The sequence below is a fragment of the Coenobita brevimanus genome, chromosome 4, assembly GCF_032717465.1.
Source record: "Coenobita brevimanus isolate Jiangsu-jjx chromosome 4, ASM3271746v2, whole genome shotgun sequence".
Lineage (NCBI taxonomy): Eukaryota > Metazoa > Arthropoda > Malacostraca > Decapoda > Coenobitidae > Coenobita > Coenobita brevimanus.
Window position 1 is genome coordinate 32,268,662 of NC_136957.1, and position 25,752 is coordinate 32,294,413.

Genomic DNA, 25,752 nt, shown 5'->3' on the forward strand with positions numbered 1-25,752 from the left:
CACACACACACAATTTTATATATATATATATATATATATATATATATATATATATATATATATATAGAGCAATTTAGCTCCATTATCAATTTTTGTCTCAGTGTAAGTGTTAATGCTAGGCTCACGATGTTATTTAGACTTTTAGCTTAAGATGTTATAATGATTAAAATGATAAGATTAACACTACTAGAGTGGGTTGACCTTGATCTCTGAAGGCTGCCATCCACAAGTCTCAGTCTGGATCAGTGTCTTCTCAAGTCATGGGCATGGTTTCACCCACAGTTTATGATTATACAGCGTAATATTTCCTTAATACATGAACTGAAACATATAGTTTTCCCTTTTTATCATGACTGATTCCTCACATAATCATAGTTCATGAAGTTACTCATTGTTTTACTATTGTTCAGTATTGCTGAGTTTCCGTATGAAGTAGATGTGGTCTCATCTCACCGTGTCATGTGCGAAGCTTACAGCACCCTCCCACCCTCTCTCCGACTCCATGGGGGGATCCTCCCTCTTACCCCAGGTGGGGTTGGGGAACACCCTCCCTCCCCTCCCACCCTCCCTTACACGTCAGTTTACCTCATAAGTGTGGACAGTCATAATACGTCATATAAAGGCGAGTATTTTCCTTAGGTAGAACAATGTAAATTATACCAATACTGTAATTGGGGTTGAAATGTCAACCTTGCGAAATGGAGCTTACATACGACAAATATCTTTCCTTGACAGAACTATATCGAGGTTACTCCGCTTCACTTACGTGGACTGTTTCGAAGTGACAAAACACAGTGTTGCCACATCTCTTCAAACCCTCGTGCCCCTGTAACACACGGGAGTGCTGGCAGCTGTACATAGAGTGCTGAGCCTCAGGGAGGGAGTGATAAGATTTGCTCAGAACTGAGCACGTAAATAAAAAATATTAATAAATAAATATATACATTCTCTCTCTCTCTCTCTCTCTCTCTCTCTCTCTCTCTCTCTCTCTCTCTCACTAATCTGTAATGCCATCAAGTGCATCGGGTGGCCGCCTAAATTGAAGGAATCTGGGAGCCTAACTATTGAACTTAATTAACAGGTAGCAACATCAGCGGATAATTATCCAATAGGTAATAATGAAATTGCATCACTGTATTTGCAGGTAACATTATTTAATCATATCAGCAAGTAACATTTATCAGCAGTTAACATCTTTAAAATATAACCACATCAGTAGCTAATTACTGAACAAGTGACAGTAAAGTAGCAATGCTGTACTTGTAGGTTACATCATTTAACTAGATCAGCAAATAACTACAATCAATAGCTAACCACATTATGAAGTAACATCATTAGCTGGTAAAACGTGCATCCAACCAGTAGGTAAGGTCAACAGCAGGCACCATCCACAGGTTATCAGTCAACAAGCAACCACAAACTAGTCGCACTGCTTCACCTTTTTGCAGCGTCCTTCTTGTTTGTTTCCTTTTTCTATGCACGTCAGATTAGTCCCGCACTTGCCTAAAATATCCCAGGGACCCCCACATTCCTCACCCGGGCCCTGTGGGGGAGAGATGAGGTTTCGTGGTGTGGTGTTGTGTGGTGTGGTGGGGTGGGGTGGGTTGGGGTGGGTTAGACAGTAACGAAGAGAGTGTAGGTTGAGTTCACCCGGGCTCACGGGTTGGAGTGTTTAGGTTATTTTAAAGTTAGATGAGATTAGGGTTAAGAGTGTTTGATTTGGCTGGGTTGGGATAAAAAATACAGGATGAATGTGAAAATCATTGTGGAATCAGTTTGTTGATCAAACCATGAAATGTATATGGCACAGTATTACCTCTTCCAGTGCAGTCACTTGTATAACTTGTACTCTTGCTAATGGTAGAGAATTGCTTCAGCTTGGGAAAGAACTCTCGTACTGGAAAGGTTTTTGAAGCATGTATCTTACTACTCTTGATTCCAAAAACCTTTAGCTGAATAAAATCTTTTGAAAATAGCCGGAATAAATGGAAATACGTCTACATCACTGGAGTGCAGAGGATACTGAAAAGATTCGAAGTATGAAAGATGAAGTTGGTGGGGAAAGGGCAGGTTTAAAACTGTAGATCTTTTTACTGAGAATATGTTTTTACTAACAGTGTTAGACAGCAGGCTAAATATTTCCTAGAATAAGGAACTTCATGATATATATATATATATATATATATATATATATATATATATATATATATATATATATATATGCATTTAGAGGAGGGTTATCATCAGGGGGACTGAAAATTAAAACATCATGCCATAAAGGTATAATGAATGTACTGTATGTCAGAGAACTTAGGCCAGTGCCGCCTGAGATATACTGTCTTTTCAAAAGATGCCTGAAGAGTGACTGCCAGGCGAGTGCTGATCGGCTGTCACGTTGAGCTTGCTTAAGCGGAGGAGAGCCTTCTTCTTTGCTATCCTTATCTCATTTTAGTAGTTCAGTTACTCTTCTGGGAGCTGCCTAGCATGGGCCAACAGGCCTACTGCAGTTATCCTCTCTTCTTATGTTCTTATGTAAAACACTAATGATGGAGGTGGAAAAGTGGCCAAGAATAATTATAATTCTGAATGAACTATATCCACATACGACCTACTTACCTGCGAACCGTGTTATCGACCTACCCAGATATTTACCTTGGCACAGACGAAGCAGCAGTAACACACATCCTTCACCGTGCCATAAGGACAGTCTTCGGGAGGCTCTGGGCATTGGTCTAGATCACATGGAAGACAGCTGAGGGCAGTGGTGCTGGCAAGTAAAAGGAGGTGAGAATGGAGAGATCATACTGGACGAGGGAAGAGAAGGTGGGGAGAGACAACACAAGGGGAAGTAAGGTCTATCTATCTGTCTATCTATTGCCACACGCCTTAATCCCGTAAGGGGTGGCGACAAACATTTCGCCTCCATGTCGCCCTATCCCCCGCCATTTCATTGCCTTGCTCCCAGCTCACACCCACCCTCTCTCATATACCTCTCCACTCCAGCCCTCCATCTCATCCTTGGCCCCCCCTCCCTCCCCCCTCTCCACCTCACTCACATTCTCCTCGTCAGTCTCTCACTTTCCATCCTCTCCACATGGCCAAACCACCTCAGTATGTTTCTCCTAACGCTTCCTATAGCATCCACATCCACATCACACCGCTCCTTCACTTCCTCATTTGTCAGTCTGTCTCTCCATGTGACTCCACAGGCTCCTCTCAAATAACTTATTTCCACTGCTCTCACTCTTGACTTGTGTCCCTCCAACGAAGGACAACAAGATGCGAAGCGAAAAAAAAAAAAAAAAAAGGCAGAGGGGAAATAGAAGGCACGGATCGAGAGATAAGAGGAAGAGAAGGCAGGCATGGGGAAATAGGTGTAAGAGGAGGTTGAATAGGGGAGAGGGGTAACAGAAAGCATGATGAAAGGAAAGGAGGAAGAGGACGGAAAGAGACGGAAAAAGAGATAGAAAGTGGTGGTAGGGGGAAGAGGAGGTGGGGACAGGGTAGAGGAGAAGAGGAGGCGGGGTGAGAGGAGACGGGGAAGAGAAGGCGGGGTGAGAGGAGACGGAGAAGAGGAGGCAAGCTTAAGATGGGGGAGGGTTGAAGGAGAGGCAGGAATGAGGGGAAGGGATGGGTGGGAGGAGGCTTGGGAAGACGATGAAAAAGGGAAGGAAAAATTGGACGGGAGAAGAGGAGTTCGGAAAAGAAAAAGAGAAATAAAACATGTATTGAAGTGTGAATATAGGATGTGAAGAGAGAGAGAGAGAGAGAGAGAGAGATGAGAGAGGGAGAGAGGGGGAGTTAGGAATGGGGGAGGGAAGAAGGAAGGGTGAGTAGTGAAAGGTGAGGGAGAGGTGGGGATTGTGAATGGGGAGAAAGGGGAAAGTGGAGAGGCAGAGAGAGAAATGAGGAGAGAGAGTGGAAGTAAGAGATGGAGAGGTGGGGAAATGGGGGTATGGAGAAAGGGAGGGGAAGTAGCCGATGGAGAGAGGAGGGTGTGTGGGGAAGTGAGAGAGGAAGAGGATGAAGAGAGGGAGGGTGTGTGGGGAGGGGAGAGGATGAAGAGAGGAAGGGTGTGTTTGTGAGAAAGGGAGGGAAGAAAAATAGGGAAAGATTTAAGACAATGGCGGTAGAATGGAGATAAATCATGGGGTTCTATTCTCGCGGCGCGAGTATGAAGGTGTCATTATCGTACCCTTGCAACCTACCATTCAAGCGTGCATGCGATTTCGTATTATATTATACACGAATCACACTATACACAATTATTATTATACACGAACATATTATACACGAATCACATGCGTATCATATTACGCACGAAATCGGACGTACTGTTGACTGGTAGGTTGCCAGGACACTATAATGACACCTTCAGACGTGCACCGCTACTATAGTAACTGAAGGATAATGAATTAGGTAGGAAAACCAGTGATTTGAAAAACATCACACTTAAGTGTGGTTCATTTAATTTCAATAACAATTTATTCTCTATAATATATGCCTTACAGTCTGTGGCGGGAGGGACACAATCTGGCTGCACTATTGGGTGGTACTAGCACTCTGTGGCCAGGTTGTGTTGGGAAGAATTCTGCCACCATATTCCCTGTGTGTCGTAAAAGGCAACTAAAAGGGATGGGGTGAGGGGGCTAGGGACCCTCTCCTCCTTCTCATCATCATCATCATCCGGACCTCCTTTCCCACCCTAGGGCAGGGTGAGGAGTAGCAATGTCCAGACAGCCCAAATTTGCTCAATCCATTGGGCCACGCTTCCATTCAGTCATCATTCAAGCCCCCGGAATCCTGGTTCTATTGGATACTCCAAAAACATTCACCACGTTCTGTAACTTCACAGTTGAGTCAATCTGGACGCTGTCATGTTAAAAAGGGGTGCCAAATCCCTGATCATGCACTTCTTCTCACAACATTCATCCAGCCAGTTCGGTCTCTTGTCAGTTCCCTTGCCTCACCGACTTCCAAACCTCTCTCCCTCACACACTCATCCACCATATCTCTCCACCTTCTCCTTGGCCTACCTCACCTCCTCCATCCTTCAAATTCGTAGATAAACCTTTTCACCACTCTACTGTTATCCATTCTCTCCACCTGACCATACCATCTCAGTACACTCTCCTCGATTCTGGCGTCCACCGACGTCCTCACTCCACATCTTTCACGAATCACATTATTTCGTATCCTATCCACCTTCTGTACTCCACATACATTCCTCAGCAGAGCCATCTCCACTTACTCTTGACTTTTCATTTTCATGCCACACCGTAGTCTCACATCCATATTTTATTTTTGGCACTGACACTCCATGTAAGCCTCGTGCAGCTGCAACACACAAGCCTCTGTTTCTTATCAAGGCCTTCATTGCACCAGCATCTTTTCTTCCTTGTGTAACTCTACTTTCAACTTCATTTGCATATTTTCTCCTCTTTTCTATTACTGTACCCAGGTATTTGAACTCTCTCATCAACTCCAGTCTCTCTCCATTCACTGTAACATCACACTGGGAGTCACCTTCTTTCTCAATAACCATCACTTTACTCTTATTTTATTCCGAAGGCACGACGCTCACAGACCTCAACAAAACTCTGCACTATCCTAGCAAGTTCTTGTCCGGTACTTGCACGCAGTACTGCATCATCAGCATGCAACAGATTTGAGATATTCCGTCCATCACCATTCATTACCAACGCCATCCTTCTCTCCATTACTCGTGCTTTTACTTCTCTCATCACCCCATCCATATATATATTGAACAACCACGGGGACATCACACAACCTTGTCGCACAACCACACCGATCGCTAACCATTCACATAGATGCCCATTAACCCTTAAACATCCTTCACTACCATCATAAAAACTCTTGACGGCACCTAGCAACTTACCATCTACACCATACATGCGCAAAACTTTCCACAATCCTTCTCTGTCCACTTTGTTGTATGCTTTTTCCAGATGCATGAATGCCATAAACACCTTATGGTCCTTCTCACAAGCCTTCTCTGCTATCTGTCGCACTGCAAATATTTGATCCACACATCCTCTGCCACTCCTAAAACCACACTGTTCATCACTCATTAGGACTGCTGATATCTCTCTTACTTTCTCTATAATAATTCTTCCATATACCTTCCCTACCACACTCAATAAGCTTATGCCACGATAACTCTTGCACTCACTTCGCTCACTTTTATTTTTGTACAGGGGTACAATCATAGCCTTTTTCCACTCTGCAGGCACAGAGTCACTTATCCGTGCCTTCTTACATATCTCCAACAAGCACTATTCTCTCTCTCCACTATGCTTAAGCATCTCTGCATACACCTCATCAACCCCTGCTGCTTTCCCATTTTTCAGCTGCTTCACAGTACTCTTCACTTGTGCGAGTGTCACGTCTCCTGGTACTGCATTCCTTCTCTGCACACCCCGAAAACCAGTCATGTTTACAGCCGCTCTGGACTCTCTATTCCCATTCATCAGGCTTTCAGAATATTCTTTCCATTTGGTCCTTCATCCCCATGGGTTAATAATCTACCACCAACATCCTTCACACCATCACATTTCTTTCTGTTTTCACTACATTTCCGCATCTCTTACCAGAATAACTTCCTATTTTCAGAGTAGTTCGCATTCATTTTTCTTCCCATATCATCATTTACCTCCCTCTTTTTCCTCTTCAACAGTATCTTTACGTGCTTCTTGCTTTCAATATATTCAGTTCTTATTTCAACTGAACCCCTGTCCTGTAACCACTTTAGCCACTTCTTCCTCTTTTCCTCCACCACTCTCTTAACCTCTTCATTCCACCATGCTGTACCTTTCTACTTTATTGTTACTCTTGCCACACCACACACTGCTTTAGCATTCCTAACTAAGTAATCCCTATATGACAGGCTGTCTAGATCCATTTCATTTCAATTCAGTGCTTCTAACTTTTCCTCTACTTTGGTCCTGAAATCATCTGCCATTTCTTTGATCCTCAGCTTTTCAGCTTTCAGTCTTTCTCCATGGCTGTTTCTCTCTCTCTTGATCCACCTCACTCTTCTCAGCTTGATCTTGCATATCACAATCATATGATCTGACAGACCTCCACATCGTCATCTCACGGCCCTCGTATCAGCAACCATTCCCATCATCGACCTCTCGACGAGCACATGATCAATCAGGTTTCTTTCAACATGATCCTCGTTCCATTTGTGCCATGTATGTTTATGTGCATCTTTGTGTTTGAAATACGAGTTTCAAATGCACAACCTTCTCCCCTGACACATATCCTTTAGCAGCTTCCCATTGTCATTTTCTCCTGGTACTCCATAACAACCCATTATGTCATCCTCATGACCAGTGCCTACCTTCTATTCCTATCACCCATTACGATCACTTTATAGCTCCTGGAGATTTCTCCCACTACATCTCCAGCTCATCCCAACACCTGTCTTTCTCTCTCTCTCACACATGTCCTCACCCGGTGCTGATGCTACAATCACCGCCACTTTCACCTGCTCAAACTTGAACTTGAAATACATACACCTTGAGCTGACACATTTGTAGTCTCTCATTCCACTCTGCCACACCTCCTTCATCAACAAAGCAACTCCTTCCTTGCATCTTCCTCGCCCATTTCTTCCTGATCTTACACATTTCACACCATTTCACACCCTTTCCCCTGTATTTTTATTTCCTATAGTGAGACAGGGCACAGAATGGGAAGGAGGACTGAGATATCTCCGTACCCTGAAGATTGGGTCTATGAATGTGCATGGATCTAGTACGACTGAAGTTAAAAGGAATCGTACCGGGAAAATGATTCTGAGAAGAAGTTGGATGTTTTAGCCTTGAGTTAAACGAAGATGGAATGGAAAGGTGAATCTAAGTTTGTAAGTGCAACTAGAAGGATGTCAGGTATTGACAGAGGAAGAGTGAGAGAGGAAGTGGCCTTCTTAGTGAGCCCAGAAGTGCAGCAGTGTGTGACTTAATGGAAGGAGGTGTCATCGTGACTGATTTGGGTGAAAGCGAAATTTGGACGTGCGTTGTGGGTATCAGTGAGTGCATATGGGGCTGGTAGTGAAAGGGATGAAGAAAACAGGGAGTCTCTCTGGAATGATGTTAACTAGTGTCTGGAGAGTTTTGGAACACATGTGAATGTAGCAATTGGGAGATCTAAATGCTACAGTAGCGTGGAAAATGTAGCAGTTGAAGAGGTCACTTGTATGCATGTTGTGCCTGGAACAAATGATAGTGGGGAATGAATGACGGGGATGTGTTGAGCGAGATATGGTGATTGGATGTACACCTTGTTTGAGAAGAGATTATCTATCAGTATACATGGGTGAGACAGAAGGGTGGAAGGGTTGTTGATAGAGGACTGAAGGTGGTTGTATCGAGGAATGTAAGAGGAAGATTGTTTAATGTGAGAGTTTTGAGAGGGGAGAGTCAACGTATGTCTGACCTGGTGGAAGGAAAGTTGAGAGTAGGTATGAGGTGGGTGAGAGCCAGGAGAGTTCGGTGTGGCAGGGAGGTTTTGAAAGTGAGCGAGTTGGATAAAAGAGAGAAAATGATAGAGTATCAGGAGAAGTTGAAAGATAAATGGAACACAGTAAAAGATCAGGAAATTGGCGATGTGGAGGGGGAATGGCACTTGTTTAAGAGTGCTGTGGTTGGGTATGCGGAAGAGGTGTGTTGTGTGAGATGAGTGGGTGGTGTTGTAAGAAAGGGGAGTGAATGGTGGTGCGAGGAAGTTAAGTATGGCTGTAGATGAGAAGAGACGTGCATACGAAATGTGGCTGCAGAAGAAGGATAAGGTGTCATATGAGAGGAATAGAGAAAAGAGGAGGAGGGCACAAAGGGCTGTGCATGATGCTAAAGTGGCAACAGATGAGAGGTGGGATAGGTAGTTGACTAAGAATTTTCAACAGAATAAGAAAATGTTTTGGAAGGAAGTGAAGACGGTGCAAAGGGGGGAATCTGGGAAAGAAGAATGAGTAAAACCAGGGGATGGAATTATGTTCATTGGGATGGATGCAGTAAAGAAGAGAAGGGCAGAGTATTTTGAAGGACTGTTAAATGTAGAAGAGGAAAGGGAGGCTGAAATTGTGGCAGATGGAAGGGTGCAAGGAGTAAATGTGTTGGGAAAGTTGAAAGTTAAATGATTCTTTGATCACGATGGAGGAAGTGCATTAGGCAGTAAAAGAGATGAAAGCAGGGAAAGCTGCAGATATGGATGGGTGTGTTGTGGAATGTTTGAAGGGTAGTGAAGTGGCTATTGTGGAGTGGTTAGTAAGACTGCTGAGTGTGTGTTTTGTGAACAATATGGTGCCGATTGACTGGACAAGTGCATGTGTGGTTCCATTGTAAGTATGCATGTACTAGTTTTAGGGGTATAAGTCTATTGAGTGCTGTAGGAAAGGTGTATGGCAAAGTGTTGATTAAGGGAGTTAAAGAGGGTACAGAGGGTGTGATTTTCGATGAGCAGTATGGTTTTAGGAGAGGGAGTGGATGCATGGATCTGGTGTTTGCTGAGAGACAGGTGTGTTAAAAGTATTTGGCAAAAGGTAAGGATTTGTTTGGGGCGTTCATGGACTTACAGAAAATGCATGACAGAACTGATAGGGAGGCTTTGTGGACTGTTTTGAGATTGTATGGACTCGGTGGTAGATTGTTAAAAGGAGTGAAAAGTTGTTATTTAAAAAGTAAAACGTGTGTAAGAGTGCGAAATATTGTGAGTGACAGGTTTCCCATGAAAGTGGGGCTGCAGCAGGGATGTGTGATGTCACCTTGGTTGTTTAGTATATAAAGTATATAGATGGTACTGTAAGGGAGGTGAATGCGAGTGGTAGGTGGAGGTTTGAGGGAGGTGAATGCTGATGTTACAGAGTGGAATCTGAATCAGCTGCTGTTTGAGGATGCTACTGCACTGGTGCCTGATACGGAGGAGAGATAAATGAGGATAAAAGTAAAGTGATGAAATGTGTGAAGTTGGCAGATGGTAGGAAGATGAATGTAGTTTTGAATGATGTGTTGCTTGAGAAGGTAGAGTGCTTTAAATACTTAGGTTCACATGTTGCCGTGGATGGAAGAATAGATGTAAAGATGAAGTTTAGAATAAATGAATTTGAAAAGCTGCTGGGAGGAATGAAAAAATTGCTTAGATATCGTTCGCTTAGAATGGATGTAAAGAGAAGGCTGTATGAGGGTGTAATGGTACTGACTGCATTATATGGGGCTGAAATATGGAATGTGGGTATAGCAGAGAGGAAGAGTTTGAATATAATGGAGAGGAGGTGTCTGAGGAGTGTGTGTGGACTGACGAGTATGGATCGAATGAGGAATGATGAAGTGCGAAGGAGAAATGGAGTTATGCGAGAGATGGCTGATCGAGTTGAGCAGAAAGTATTGCGATGATCTGTGAACATATGGAGAGAATGGATGAAGAGCAATTGGTGAAAAAGATAGCTGGGTCTGGTGCGAGAGGTGTAAGGCTGAGAGGAGACCTCAGATAGAATGGATGGACAGTGCGAAGAGAGCATTAAATGCAAGAGGAGTGTCTGTGGAGCAGGAAAAGTGGGTGCACATGATAGGGATGACTGGAGAGAAATTGTGAATGAATAAACGGTGACGCGGCCGAGAGGAGATATTCTCCTTCATTTTGTCTGGTCAGCTGATCAGGTTAGGTGCGGGGAAGGGGATAGGTCCGTTATGATCTGGCTGAGGTAAACCAGCTCTGCTGTCGGGCCCAGCTGCAAATGTCGCTGATTGCACTGCGCGGTTCACCCTCGTGCGGTGTAGTGCAGTGAGGATCTGTCCCTTCTCCCCTTGGGGCTAAGATACGAGTATATATGTGTGTGAATGAGAAAATTGGGAGTGTGTCGTTCTGTCTCGGCTACCCCTTTTTTTTGTGATGGAAGCGGCCTAAGTATCTAGAGATAGATAGATATATGCCTTGTTAGAAGGACATAAGTCAAGTGTGAGAGCAGTGGAAATGAGTTACTTGAGAAGAGTATGTGGTGTTACATGGAGAGACAAACTGACGAATAAGGAAGTGAAAGAGCACTGTGTTATGGATGTGAATGTTACAGAAAGCGTTAGGAGCAGTTCACTGAGGTGTTTTGCCCACGTGGAGAGGACGGAGAGCGAGAGACTAATGAGGAAGTTATATGCGAGTGAGGTGGAGGGGGGGTAGAGGAAGAGAGAGGCCGAGGATGAGATGGAGGGATGGAGTGGAGAGGTATATGTGAAAGGAGTGTATGAACTGGGAGCGGGGCAGTGAAGTGGCATTGGACGTGGCTACATGGAGGCGACTTGTCTGTGGCCACTTCTTACGGGATTGAGGCGTCTGGAAACAGATAAATAAATAGACCCACTAAAAATTTTACTTTGAATTTTTTTGCGTGTTCTTGCAACAGTCAGGAGAATTTAATCAACCTGGGAGAATCCTCCTAGAAATAACAGGTTAATGAAGGTTGCTCTTATCCCCTGCAGTTCTAAATGTCTTCAATAATCTTGATCAGGTACCGTAATCTAGAGACAGCAAGTATAAAACGTAACTGTCGTAATCCGATTGGAGAAGCTAAAATATCAGAGAGAAATAATTTTTCCTTACCTTGCTACCACAATGCCAACAAGTACCAAAATCACAAATAACTTCATGGTTTGAAACGTCGAGATCACAGGTGTAGAACAGAGTGAGAGAGGCAGCTGCAACACACTACCAAGTCTTGAGTTGCATTAAGCTCCAACTCGTTCGGGTCTGTGCTTAAATACATTACCACCGGAAAAGTTGTCCTACCGGACTTCAGATAATGGCAGTCTCACGGCACAGTATATATATATAATCATCATCATCATAATCATCATCAGCCATAACTAGTCCACTGCTGAACAAAGGCCTCCCCCAACCTTTTCCACGAATTCCTTGACTGAGCCAATCTGCCACGTTTTCCATGCAAATTTCTCTATCTCTTCTCTCCATCTCCTGTCTGGCCTTTTTCTGCCACGCTTACAATCTCTTGGTGTCCAGTCAGTCAGACTGTTGCTCCATCGATTATCCCTTATTCTTGCTATATGGCCTGCCCACCTCCATTTCTGTTCTTTTATAACTTCTATATTTGATTTTAGTCTGCTCTCTCACCCAAGTTGATTTTTTCCTGTCTCTTAAAGATATTCTCAACAATGACTTTTCCATGGCTCTCTGAGAACGGATTAATTTATTTTCCATTGATTTTGTCAGTTTCCAGGTCTCACAACCATACGTCATAGCTGGAATTATAAATTCGTTATAAACTTTTCGTTTCATACAAACTGGGAAAATACTTTTCATAATGTCTCTATGTTTACCGAAAGCTTTCCATCCAAATGTAATGCGTCTTTTTATTTCGGTATCATGATCATTCATTAATTTTAGTATTTGTCCCAAGTAGTTGTACTCCTCAACTTCTTCAAGAATTTCTTCGCTTATTCTGACGACGCTCTTAGGTGTTTATGGATTAAACATTAGTTTTACTCCAGTTCATCGTCAGTCCTACTTTCAGACTGTCTCTGTTCAGGACATTTAAAATTTCTTGCAATGTCTCTGCTGTTTCTGAGATTAGGACAATGTCATCTGCGAATCTTTTTGGTTTAGCTTTTCTTCATCTTTGTTCACTCCTTTGTTTTCCCAGTCTAGCTTTCTGAAAATACTTTCTAGGCATGATGTAAATAATTTTGGTGATACTGTATCTCCCTGATGCACGCCCTTCTCAATCTTGATTTTTTCCGAGTCCTTATGTAATTTAACAGTAGCAGTTCCCTCTTTATATATGTTTTCGAGCAGTTTTACATTGTTCTCATTCACTCCTTTTTCCCGCAATGAATTTGTAATTGCTATGTGTTCCACTGAATCAAAAGCCTTTTCGTAATCAACAAAATCTAAGCACAGTGGTTTATTGTATTCTGTAGTTTTCTCAATTAGCTGATTCATTGTATGTAGATGATCAGTGGTCGAATACGAGCTTCGGATTCCTGCCTGTTCACGAGGTTGGTTTTCCTCCAAAATTGTTGTTATTCTGTTCGTAAGGACTTTAGTGAAGAGTTTGTAAATGCCTTATAATAGGCTAATGGGTCGATAGTTACTAAGATCTTTTGAGTCACCTTTTTCGTGGAGTAAAAAAAAGTATTGCATTACACCATGTTTTGGGAATTTTCTTCTGTTTTATACAGTGGGTAAATAAATGAGCAAGCCTATTTTGTACTTCTACTCCTGCATCCAACAATAAATATGTTACTATTCCATCTTCTCCCGGAACCTTCCCTCTTTTCATATTTTTAAAACAAATATTTACTTCGTCTGGTGTTACCTCAGGTATTTCACTTGTGTCAACTGAAAAGTTAGCTATTGGTACTATTGTCTTTGATCCATACAGTTCTTTGTAAAATTCCTCAACTCTCTTCACCATTGTATCTCTGCATTTAATGATTTCACTGTTTTTTTTTTTCTTTCAATGATGTCATTTGTTGCTTTCCTAGTGCCATTTTACTTCGGACCTGCTTCAGACTCTATCCATTTTTGATGGTTTCTTTGATCTGATCCATGTTTCTCTTTCTTTTTTCTTCTCTTTGTCTTTTGTTGATAAGCTTATTTAATTCCGCTCGTTCTATTTCGTCTTTCTTTGTTATTACTTTCGTTTCCTTTCGTTTTTTCATAGGCTCGAGTGTCTTTTCTGAATATTTCTTGGTTTTGGTTGTATTAGGTTTTCCTACGACCTCCTCTGATTCTCTTAGCACTTTTGTTAGTCTATCATTCAGCTCATCAGTGTCACATTCAGCATTACTTAGAGCCTGAAATCTGTTCCTTATTTCCAACTGAAAGGCTGCTTTGTTTTCGTTTACTATTATTGGGCATATCTTTTAATCTTTAATCATCTTCTTTCTTTCTCTTCTGAAATTGAATCTGACTGTGCAACCCACCATTCTGTGATCACTACCTATATTTGTTGATAACTGTGACAGTTGTGATCGTGTTATTCGTCTCTGCTATAATGAAGTCGATTTAATTATTTGCTTCTCCGTTTGGGCTTCACCAGGTCCACTTTCTCCCTGTTCTTTTGTGGAAGAATGTGTTCATTATTCTCATGTTAAACATTTCAGCAAAATTTACCAGCATTTCTCCTCTTTCATTCCTTTCTCCCACTCCAAAAATTTTCCCATACATGCTTCTCTATTTTGCGACTTCCCAACTTTTGCACTGAAGTCTCCCCTGAGTATAGTATATGTTGTCTTTTCTTCTTCCATAATCTGGGAGATGTCATCATAGAATGTTTCTGTTTCTACATCTGGGCTTTGAGAAGTTGGTGCATATACTTGTATTACTTTCAGGGTATATTTTTTGCACAGTCTAATGACAACAAATGATGCTCTGTCAGATACACTGCTCAATTTAACAATGTTGTCTGCAAGATTTCTGTTAATTATAAATTCTACACCACTAACTCTTTCATTTTCCCTTCCTCTATAGTAAAATAGGTGGTTGCTGTCTTCGAGCTGAATTACTTTTTCTTCTTTTCTGTGGATTTCACTCAAACCTACAATATCCCAACTAATGTTTTACAGTTCAGTCATTAGGTTATCAAGTTTGAAATCTTCTGCGAGGCTTCTTACATTGTACGCACAGATATTCATGGATTTCAATTTGTTTAATATCCAAGAGTCTAATTTTCCAATACAGTGCCTACTCACTTTCAGTGGCACGCTGCCCGTAAGCACAGGAGGCAGTGCGGTTGGACCTTTAGTAGACGATGATCCAACAGGAATGCCCGTCAAATCATTTGTAATAGAACTCATGTTTGGTTGGGAGAATTGTGGCATATAATCTCACTCCCTGCCATGTAATTTCTGGTGAGATGTAATTTTTGTGCCACCTTATTCATTATATTCGGTGGAACCCCTATATGTATCTACAGGGGGTCCCATGGTCTGCGCTGTCTAAGAGGGTACCTCGTATATCTACAAGGCATTCCCCTATCCGCCACCCGGGGACACGCCAGGTAGCAGTGGGATCCTGCCCCTGGATATATATATATATATATATATATATATATATATCTCATCTCATCTCATCACCCGTTTGTGTGTCTACTGCAGGACCGGCCAATCCCGACCAAAGTGGGGACGATACAGCCAACGTATCTCTACCATGTGGTTTAGGCTGTCTAGTAGAGATTGTATGTAGGGTGAGAAGTGCTTGTAAGTGTAATTGTAGTGTTGGAGTGGCTTTGGATATGTGAGTGTAGTCTGTGAACCAAGTGTAATCAGCCTGCACAAGCAGACAGGGTGAAAGCATACTTTATAGTATGGGACGACACTGATTCAACCACAGCACCCAGTACATGGCCTGAAGAACGCTCCCAAAGCTTATTACCCTGGTGGGGCGTGAACCCTCATTCTTCAGCGTATGAAAACTCACACTTTACCACTGTACTGCAGAGGCTCTGGATATATATATAGATAGATAGAGAGATAGATATATGACCCTGCACGCCGCAAGGGGCAAAGAACCATACCATCTGAAACCTGTTTACTTCCACCAGGTGCTCCCTCAAACACTACCCTATGTCTGCCCAAAGTTGCTTTGCTCGCTTCAGACACTCACCCTTTCTGCACTAATTAGAATTGAGCAAAGCAATTTTGTGAAGTCACAGGGTAGTATTTGAGGGAGCAGCTGGTGGAAAGGAACAGGTTTCAGCTGGTATGGCGCTTTACCCCTTGTGGCGTGCGAGGCCTCGTGTATATATATATATATATATATATATATATATATATATATATATATATATATATATATACAGTATATAGATACAGTATATATATATATATATATATATATATATATATATATATATATACAGTATATATATATATATATATATATATATATATATATATATATATACAGTATATATATATATATATATATATATATATATATATATATATATATATATATATATATATTTAGAGAGAGAGAGAGAGTAAAAGTTCATCAATCCGAACACGGATTAATTTACCAATTAATTTACCAATTACAGTTCGTGTCTTCAGTAATACATTATTAAGTAATAAATTTGTGTAATATGTACTGTTAATATGTGCCATATTGTATTATGAATGAATGAAAAGTTATCCATTCAGTAAATTTTCAGTTTAAACATGAAATTAAGTGTCTTAGGGGTACCACCCAAATATCTGAAAAATCTGATAATCCAAATGATTCTTAGTCCACTGCCATTCGGATTAACAAACTTTTACTATATATATATATATATATATATATATATATATATATATATATATATATATATATATATATAATTAATCCCTCTAATATCCGATCATTCCCCCCCCCCCCCCACACACTAACCGGACATAATCGTCCCGGGGTCCAATATTCCCAAAATGGGCCAAAAACCGCAAAAAAAAAACAAAAAAATCTGACTTTTTTCCCACCCGTAATTTGAAATTATTGCGTGGTGCCAAACAGCTGTTACACCATGGTCCCTTCACCCCTTCCTTCCTCCCCCTCCCCCTTCCCATGTCAGGGTTGCCATTTGGTATTTTTCATTACCAAGTTTGGGCCAATTTGGTAATGAAAAATTCGTTTGGTAATGAATCAGAATAATGCATTACCAAATGGATTTTTCACATGTATGAGGATACACAGGATGGAGATGGTGGATTGTTTGCTCTCTCTGATTAATCTGCTACCCTACATAGCGTGAAAATAATCAACATGGTGTTAATTATAAGGAGAGTGATTACATGTATTTCCACTTGCATATATAATTCAATCAATCAATCAATCATTTCCTGTGGCACCCTCGGGGATGCATAGGGCCTCGATGAACTCACACCACCACATCCTATCTTGTGCTAACTCCTCAAGATCTCCCCAACACTCATCTCCAGCTTCCCGTCTCATTGTCCTCACCCACGTCTCTTTTGGCCTTCCTCTACCTCTCCTACCAAGTGCCACTCACCCTGGTGTACCTCGTACTATTCCCTGTCTCCTATACACATGTCCTAGCCACTTCCATCGTGAGAATCTAACATATTCATCGATCGGCTGCACTCCCGTTATTTCTCTAATTCTACTATTTGGTATCCTTTCCCACCACTTAACTCCTAATATTCTTCTAAGTGCTTTATTTTCAAACACCAAGAATTTATTTTCCATAGTCACTGTGCTGTACCAAGACTCGTGTCCATAAATTAAGATACTCCTAACCATTACCTTATAAAGTTTGATTTTTGTATGCACAGAGAAACTGTTATTATTCCAAATATTTTTAAGCATTCCCATTGCCTGATTAGCCTTCTTTAACCTTTCTTCGAATTCAAAGTTCAAAGAACCATCCTTGGCTAAATAAGTACCTAAATATTTAAACCTATCAACTTGCTTTACAACCATACCTCCAATTACACATTCCTGCACATTTTCCATATTCATATTGATTATTTCAGTTTTTCCACAATTAATAACCAAACCCACCTTGCAACCTTCACTCACCAAACAGTCCAACACTCTCTGCATCTCTTCTGGCCCATCACAAATCAGAACTATATCATCTGCATAATCTAAATCCAAAAGTTTCCTGTTCTCTCCCCAAAGTATACCTGCACCGGTTTCTGTTCCAACGCATATATAATTAGTGAAGAATAAATGCTAGCTTTACGAATTTGGTAATGAAAAGTTAAATTTGGTAATGAAAGTTGAGGAGATTGGTAATGTGGCCGTTGCGATCTGGCAACTCTGTTACCCCGCCATCATCAACAGTCACAGCCAAACTCCGATCGAGAGCAGATGCTTATAGCAGTGCAAGCCACAGGTGCTTGTTTTTTGTGAATAAACAGTGAATAAACTGCAATACCTCGCCACTAGAACACACGGGAATTTACAGTGTTGTGCAGTGTTAAGATAGAATATGGAGTGCAGAGGATTAACTGTGGACTGCAAACTGGCGGTTCAAACCAGTCCAGGAGCCAGGGACTTGTAAGTACCCAGAATGTTTAATATTGTATAAACTCACCTCTAAAAACTCATTTTATAGTTCTTTTGCATTTATTTCAGTCTTTTATATCCCTTATTGGTGTGATTTGGGTCTTAAATAGGTGCAATGCATGTCCAGAGGGAGTTGTATAGGTGTTTTTCTGAGTTAGGGTCCATAAGTACAAGTCCAGGAGGCTGGGGCCCAATATCCGGACAGAAGCACTATCTGGACATGCCTTTGACTCTATTACGTCGCATATTGGAGGGATTACTGTATATGTATGTATATGTATATATGTCTTGTGAAAGACAAACAGAGAAAGGAAAAACAAATTTAAAAATTCATTCACTTGGTTACAGGAGTCCTCTATTTATTAAAAATCTGTACCAATTGGACTAAACTACTATATTGTACACTGAAGGTAGGAAAGAAACTAATCTGGGGAAGTGAGTTCCAGAAATAAGCAGTTCATGGAATAAGGGAATTCTGATAGGCTAGGCAGTGCCGCTGTTATTTTGATCTGTGGTAAATGAAAATGATATGAGACTTTCTTCACCAATGTTGAAGGTTTCTTACAATATAAAATTATGCCTTACTTCATCAGTTGGATACTTTGTTTTATTGTGATTGGTGTTGTGAACACTGCAGAAGAATACACAAGTAGATAAATCTATCAATCTATCTATTTACCTAGGTTGCTTCCACCAAAAGGGTTGCTGAGACAAGACGACATTCTCCAAATTTACTCATCAAAACAAATACATTTACTTGTATCTTAGTCCTAAGGCGAGAAGGGATATTCCTCATCACACCACACTGCACGAATGTCAAGAGCTCAGTACAATAAAGACCATCTGCAGCAGGACCCGAGAGCAGGGTTGGTTTACCCCTGCCACATCATAATGGACCCATACCCATGCCCTCACCTGACCTGATCAGCTGATTAGACCAAATACGAGAGAATATCCCCTCGGGGCCGAGTCACCATTCATTCATTCACAATTTCTCACCAGTCATTCCTATCACGCGCAGCAACTCTTCCTTGCACCACAGACATCCCTCTTGCATCAAATGCTCTCTTCACGTTGTGCATCCATCCTATTCGTGGTCTTCCTCACAGCCTTACACCTCTAAATATATAGCCTAAAGGACCATCGGCGTCTATAAAATCTGTTCTCTAATTTCTTGGCTGCTGATGGGATAGCTAGTGATTACTTCATGCACGGTACGGCGCTTACTTGCTGGCCAGTAGCGACGTCTCACACCCCTTATAAACCCCGCTCGTTTTCTACCTGTGAAATTGAGTACTTTTGCATATCTGTCTATTCATATCTATATTTTACACGCACACACACACACACACACACACACACACACACACACTGTTCTGTGTATATATATATATATATATATATATATATATATATATATATATATATATATATATATACGCACACATAAGAAATTACAGTACTGGAAAGAATAATTATTATGCTATTAAAATCATCATCTCACGTGCTACCAGTATTACTTCATGATCAGTTGTTCCACAGGAAATGAAACATTTGGACGTGTTAGAGATATCAAGTAATTTTGAAGGCACTGAAGAGCAGTTACTTCGTTCAAGATTTTTTTTTCCGCTTTCTCAAATCATATAAATGTATTTTAATACTAGCTGACTGGGCATGCCTAGAAGTATAGCTGTGTTGGGTATGAACTGGTCCTGTACTACACATCAACTTGGCTGAGACAACAGGACGTCATGTAATATTATTATATTAGCTTGGTTTACCATCAGGGAACGCTATGCTTTGATTTATTTTAATACCGAGTCGCCAATATGGAACATTAAGACACTTGTAAGTAACGTCAGCATAATGAGTACGTGTTAGTCGTGAACAGCTAATGAGTTCAAATCATGAGCTCAAGCAATACGACTGCCTTGACTTAGCCTTTATGAATCAGAGGTGGAAAGACAACAAAGGGAATAGTTCTATAGTGCGGGGATCAGTTTTCTGAACTTCCTAAACATTATATTTACATTTTTTTTCTTTCATTGTGCATCGTGGAATACGAGGATTAGGGTAAGTGCGCGCACGTGCTTGTGTGTGTGTGTGTGTGTGTGTGTGTGTGTGTGTGTGTATTTCACGGGGTTGGTCAGAATCACTTGATGGTCGTGATCGTCAGCTTTTACCCTCCCGGAAAGGAGCTGAGAGCTCATATAGTCCGATCTAAGGGCAAGGCTGTGACCTTCACACACGCACACACCCATCCCCTTGCTCAAGGGGGACAGTAACCACCCACTTCGTCAGTGAAACTTTTCGCAACCTGAGCGAGGCTCGAACTCCCGTCTACCAGATGGCAAGCGAGAACTTTACCACTGAGCCAGCGAACGGTGTGTGTGTGTGTGTGTGTGTGTGTGTGTGTGTGTGTGTGTGTGTGTGTGTGTGTTTGTAACCATTTGTAATATGTAGTATATATGTATATTGCAAGTGTGTTGCTATAAGTGTTATAAGTAGGGCGAAGTGACCCAAGTCCCTTACCTAAGGTCTGGCCTAATTCAAATTTTGCTGATACTCTGAGTTCAAAGGAGCACGCCGACTAGAAAGCCAGTTAGTAACAGCAGGGAGGCACGTAAGGGTTGAGATGGATAGCAGTGCTCAATACATTATCAGGAAAGTACTCCCGGACTTTGAATTCACCTACTACTGACGATCAAGGGGGTTAACAGGTGAACGCCTGCGTGCGGTGGGAGGAATGAGGGCCACAAGCAGTGCTAGTACTGGAGTTGTAGAAGGACAAGAATTATGGTCTCCCAACCCTATGGTTTTTCTGTTTCTCTCACATTCCTTGTCTTAGTCTTATACTTAAGTCCCATCCTAACGTCTGGAATAGGTTAATTTGGCTCAGAAAATCCTAATAGTAACGCTCATATATAACCCTAAAGCACGCAATTCGCTCTGCAGGTCTGTCCCTCAAGCTGCAAAACAGGGTCAATTTTTCTGCTTTCACCAAGGTAAAAAATTTTCTTCCACGTTTCAAGAGACTCAATTTACACGCCTGAAAATGTATGTTTCAGCCAGATTGACCAAATAGTTATCGCACAATCGCCTGTCAAAGATGCAAAAAAGTTACTGAACCCCCATGGGCGAAAATAGAAAATGTACAGAAAATGCCTTATTTACATTAAATAATTATATATACACAACTAATGTCAATGTGAAGTTGGTAGGACAAGCTGTCAGCGTGGCATATACCCATAGCAACAAAATAAGTCAGGCAAAAAGTAGAGGTGGAGTGTGTATGGCTGGAGGGGGGAGGAGGATGGAGGGATAGGGGAGGAGGGATAGAGGAGGAGGAAGGGGGAGGAGGGAGAGGCGAGAAGGGTTGCTATGTACACACACCGCTGTAGTGGGTATGTTGGGATATGGTTGGTTGGGAGGGGACAGTGTGGAGATGATGCACTGGCTGAGGCTGAGGAAGGTAAAGTGACGGTGGGGGGGGGTTCCTTCTCCCCCACCTTAGGGGGACAATCATGCCATACACCCCAGACACTCTAGCTCTCATTGGTCTGATCCCATATACGTCACCAAAGGGGCGGAGTTACGCTCCATCAGTTTTTTGTGTGTCTTTAGTGATCTAGTGGGATAGGCTGGTGTGTCAAATTACACAAAATCACGATCGTGTGGCAGCGGTCTTGATGGGTTAAATTTGGGCAGATAATCGAACATACCAGTCAAACATGGTTCATTTTAGAGCTACACAGGTTCCCTCTATGACCATTGACAATAGTTGGCTCTGTCTAACACAGATCTAATTTTGCTGTTTTGTGAGATGCTTTGAGATACATAATTTTACCATAGGCTGATAAAAAATAAAATTATGAAGGTAAACCCTTCGAATGACTAGTTGTCATCTTCGGGTTAAGAATTGGTGACATAGTGATATATCGGTCGTTTCGTTACGAATTGACCCCTTTATTATGAATAGGCCATTTCGTTATGAATTGGTCCCATGGGTACTAATCAACCAATGGGTTACGAATCACCTTTTGATTACGAATCAGCCCTGTGGATGTGAATAGACCCATTGGTTATGAGTCACCTATTGGTTACGAGTCAGCCCCTTGGTTTCAAGTCGGCCCCTTGGGTATGAGTCGGCTCCTTGGCTGCGAGTCAGTGCCTTGCTTGAGTCTTTCTCTTAGTTATAAGTCGGCCCTTTGGTTAACACGTTGGTCCTTTGATTACGAGTCACAAGTCAGCCTCTTGGATACGAGTCGGCTACTTGATTACGAATCGGCTTCTTGGTTACAAGTGGTCCTGTTGGTTACGAATCGGCATGGTTACGAGTCGGCCCCTTGGTTATGAGTCGGCCCATTGGCAGTAAGATGGCCCCTTTGTCACGAGTCAGTCTCTTGGTTACATATCGGTTCTGTGGTTATGAATCACATCCATCTTTACGAATCCCTTCTTTGGTTACGAGATGCCCCCATTATGATTTGGCTCCTTGATTATGAATCCTACCCTTGGTTTTGAATCGTTCCTTTGGTCAGGAATCACCCCATTGTTTTTGTTTTAATCAATTTATTACCCCTCAGTGGCGACATACATAGTAATGGGATCATGAGGCCAAGTATAATGTACACAGGATCTAGTGTCTTGCAGGGAACATGTTTTGTTACATAGGTATATTGGAGTTTACAATACATGAATTAGCAACCACTAAAGTGTGGGGGCAGGGTGGCTCAGTGGAGCACCTGACTCACAACCAAAGGGTAGAGAGTTCGCGTCCCACCCGAGTAGCTGCCCTGCTGGGAGAGGTAGTGTTCTCCCGTAACCTAGCTGGGCTATATGATCTATCAAGGTATAGCTTGGGACATTCATTTCCCCATTAAAAAAAAAAAAGAAAACTGTGGATATCACTCAAGAATGATATCTAAATGATTGTCTGTGAGTAGATAATTACATGTCATTAAGGAGCTGTCGAGGAGGCAGTAGGTCCCTGACTGAGGTACACTCAAGGCAACAATGCTGAAGGCTGTTGGCATTAGGATGGTCACAAAGTATGCAGGAAAAGTGAGGCATATGTCCTGCTGCAGACTTGCAAGACAGGATGATATCCTAGCCGAAGTCAAGCAGAGACAACATTGTGCCTACGAACCTTAAGACCATGTCAACGATACCTGGGAGGAGACAGATGGAAGTGGTCATAGTGTTGGATAGACACACTCTGAGTATGCTCACCTTTCCTGCAATGGAGTGTAGGAAGAAGAGTGGATGAATGTATCTCTTTTTTGTAGCAGAGGAGGGAGGATGTAGCATCATCAGGAAGAGGCAGTCCACAGGCATTTGTCGCGAGGAGGTCATCACTATCATTGGTTGCAATTCCGACATGCAAAGGAATCTACAGGAACTGTACGATAAGAGGATTTTCATGAGCTGAACTAACTGACATAAGATTTGTTGAACTAAGCACTGGCATGTGAGTTTTGGAGTTGAGATGGCTTGAAGGGCAGACTGAGAGTGAGAGATAACTACACCATTCAGTCTTCACTGAGAGAGGAGACTAATTTCATGCAATATTCACTGTAGCTCACAATAGTGAGAGCTAGATGAGTTCAGTAGTCTGCAACCAACCCAGCCTCCCTCTGGTGGGTCCAAATTGGGTGAGTAGATGGCACATCCAGCACTCCCGTCTGGTTGCAGGGAACAGTCCACGTAGAGATGGTGAGTGGCAGGAACTGAGGAAGACACTCTTGTCATGATCTCCAAAGTTAGTTATTTCTGGAGGAGTGGTAGGTCTGCACTGGAGGTAGGAGTAAATCAGACTTCAAAATGAGGAATCCTCCAGAGAGGTGGACCATGATCCAGTTCTGCCATGGGAACATTAATAACAAGTCTTCATAGAATGGAACAGGCTGTATTAACGAGGGGGATACCGGGCCAAAGTGGAGGTCAAGGTGCAACAAGGTCAAGTGAAGTTCTGATGACACGAGAATAATAAGGGGCAAGATGGGGAGGATGAAGATATTAGATGCTGAAATAAGAGACATTGTCATATAATCTCTCCACAAGGGGTGGGGGAAGATTGAGCACAGTTTGCTTGTTCACTATTTTACTGGAAATAGAACACCCAAGGATGTATCTCGTTAGCTTGTTTTGAAAATTATCAGTGGGTTCTAAAGATGTCTTCGGGAGTTGACTGAGTGCAGGGGAGAGGTAATCGATGATTGACCGTATGAATACAATCTAGATAGTTCTGGCAACAGGGATAGAGATTCTAGGAGTATTGTTGGTAAGCCACTTGAGGAGAATTAAGCGCTGTACAGCCAATCTAGGAGATTTTAGACGATGGAACAAACACGTCTTATAGGTATGATTGGGGTAATTGATACAGGTGCACCCAGGTAAAGGTACTGCAAAGGGGGATGACACTATTTCCTACAATGAATTCTGGAAACATTCCCGGGTTGTGGGGAGATAAGATTTTACTTTTTCCTGGGGAGAGAATGAGGCCAAAAGTGGAAGATGGTGATTGAATGACTGAAGGAAGCATTAAAGATCTTCTGGAGACTAGAGTGAATGCAGATATTGTCAGCTTAACAGGTAACAGTGATTCCAGGAATGTTGGGAAAAAGAGAGAGTAACCAGTGCATAAAGATATTAACCCGCCGTGTGCCAGCTATTTTTAGCCCTATGGGTCACCCCAGTGCCGGTGTTACATAGAATATTGACCCCCAAGGAAAATGACCCACAGGCACTTTTCTATTATAGAATTCTGACCCTCCTTATGGAAAAGTGACCCACAGCCTAACCTAACAACCTAACCTAACCTAACCCAACCTAAATTTCACCTAAGGGGTCTATTTTCTATAAGGTGGATCAGTTTTCTATAATAGAAAAGTGACCCGGGGGTCAGATTTCCATGGGGTCAGATTTCTATATGACACCGGCCATTTTTTGACCTTTTTTTTTTGCTAAAATGATAGATTTTGATGTGGAAACAATGAATTGCGCCATTAAAATGCTCACTGAGGCTTAGAAATGGGTTTTACTGAGTCTGGCAAACTCGTATACAGGTATAGCCGCACTCCCACGCTCACTACATACGTAAAAGAAAGCCATTTTCTATGCAGGGTATACTCAGGTATTTATGCTGGGAAGGTATAGCAATGTTCAGTACACTTTTCTGATTACTTATTACTTCAGCATCTATCACAGTTTGCATGTCTTTCTCACTGTGAATGCATTATCTTACACTTACTTGAAGATAGGTACAACCTGACTTCATTACGTACAGTCCTGGCACTTACAAGAAGGTACTTACAACTTGACTTCACTATATAGTCCTTACACTTACAAGAAAATATTTACAACTTACACTTACATGAAAATATTTACAAAATGCCTTCACTATAAACAGCAATGGGTGAGGCACACAGGTAGAGTGAGTCAGAGCAAGCGTGAGAGGGGAAGCGAGTGAGTGTATGGCCTTGACAGCCTGGGGGATGGTAGAAGAGCAGTTACCTTACATGCATGCCAATTTTTACCAGCGAATCTTGAAAAATGCGGTCACAGTGAAGTTTTTTATTTTAAACCGTTTTAAAACGGCACTAGCACTGGCCGTGGAATTATGTCAGACCGTTTTAAAACGGCACTGGCATGCAGGGGGTTAAAAGGAAAAGGGCTTAGAAAACTTCCTAGAGGAACGCCGAGTTCAAA

The 25,752-nt window shown here is 41.9% G+C and overlaps 2 protein-coding genes across 3 annotated transcripts in view; one reads left to right on the plus strand and one right to left on the minus strand.

The window, feature by feature from the left end:
• LOC145394711 (single insulin-like growth factor-binding domain protein-2) overlaps positions 1 to 11,725 on the minus strand; it is an 87,494-nt gene extending 75,769 nt beyond the window's left edge. The window contains exons 1-3 of one of the 2 annotated variants that reach the window (XM_080268495.1): positions 11,614 to 11,725; positions 2,653 to 2,767; positions 1,134 to 1,543 (exon numbers count right to left, since the gene is read on the minus strand). In XM_080268495.1, the coding sequence (XP_080124621.1) occupies positions 1,421 to 1,543; positions 2,653 to 2,767; positions 11,614 to 11,660 (285 nt within the window). In that variant the 5' untranslated portion in view covers positions 11,661 to 11,725 and the 3' untranslated portion in view covers positions 1,134 to 1,420. Of the gene's footprint in view, positions 1 to 1,133; positions 1,544 to 2,652; positions 2,768 to 11,613 lie in introns of those variants that run through there. The other variant, XM_080268509.1, reaches the window with a different exon arrangement.
• The window catches only part of LOC145394684 (single insulin-like growth factor-binding domain protein-2), a 469,535-nt gene that overhangs the window by 244,350 nt on the left and 199,433 nt on the right, over positions 1 to 25,752 (plus strand). The window lies entirely within an intron of this gene.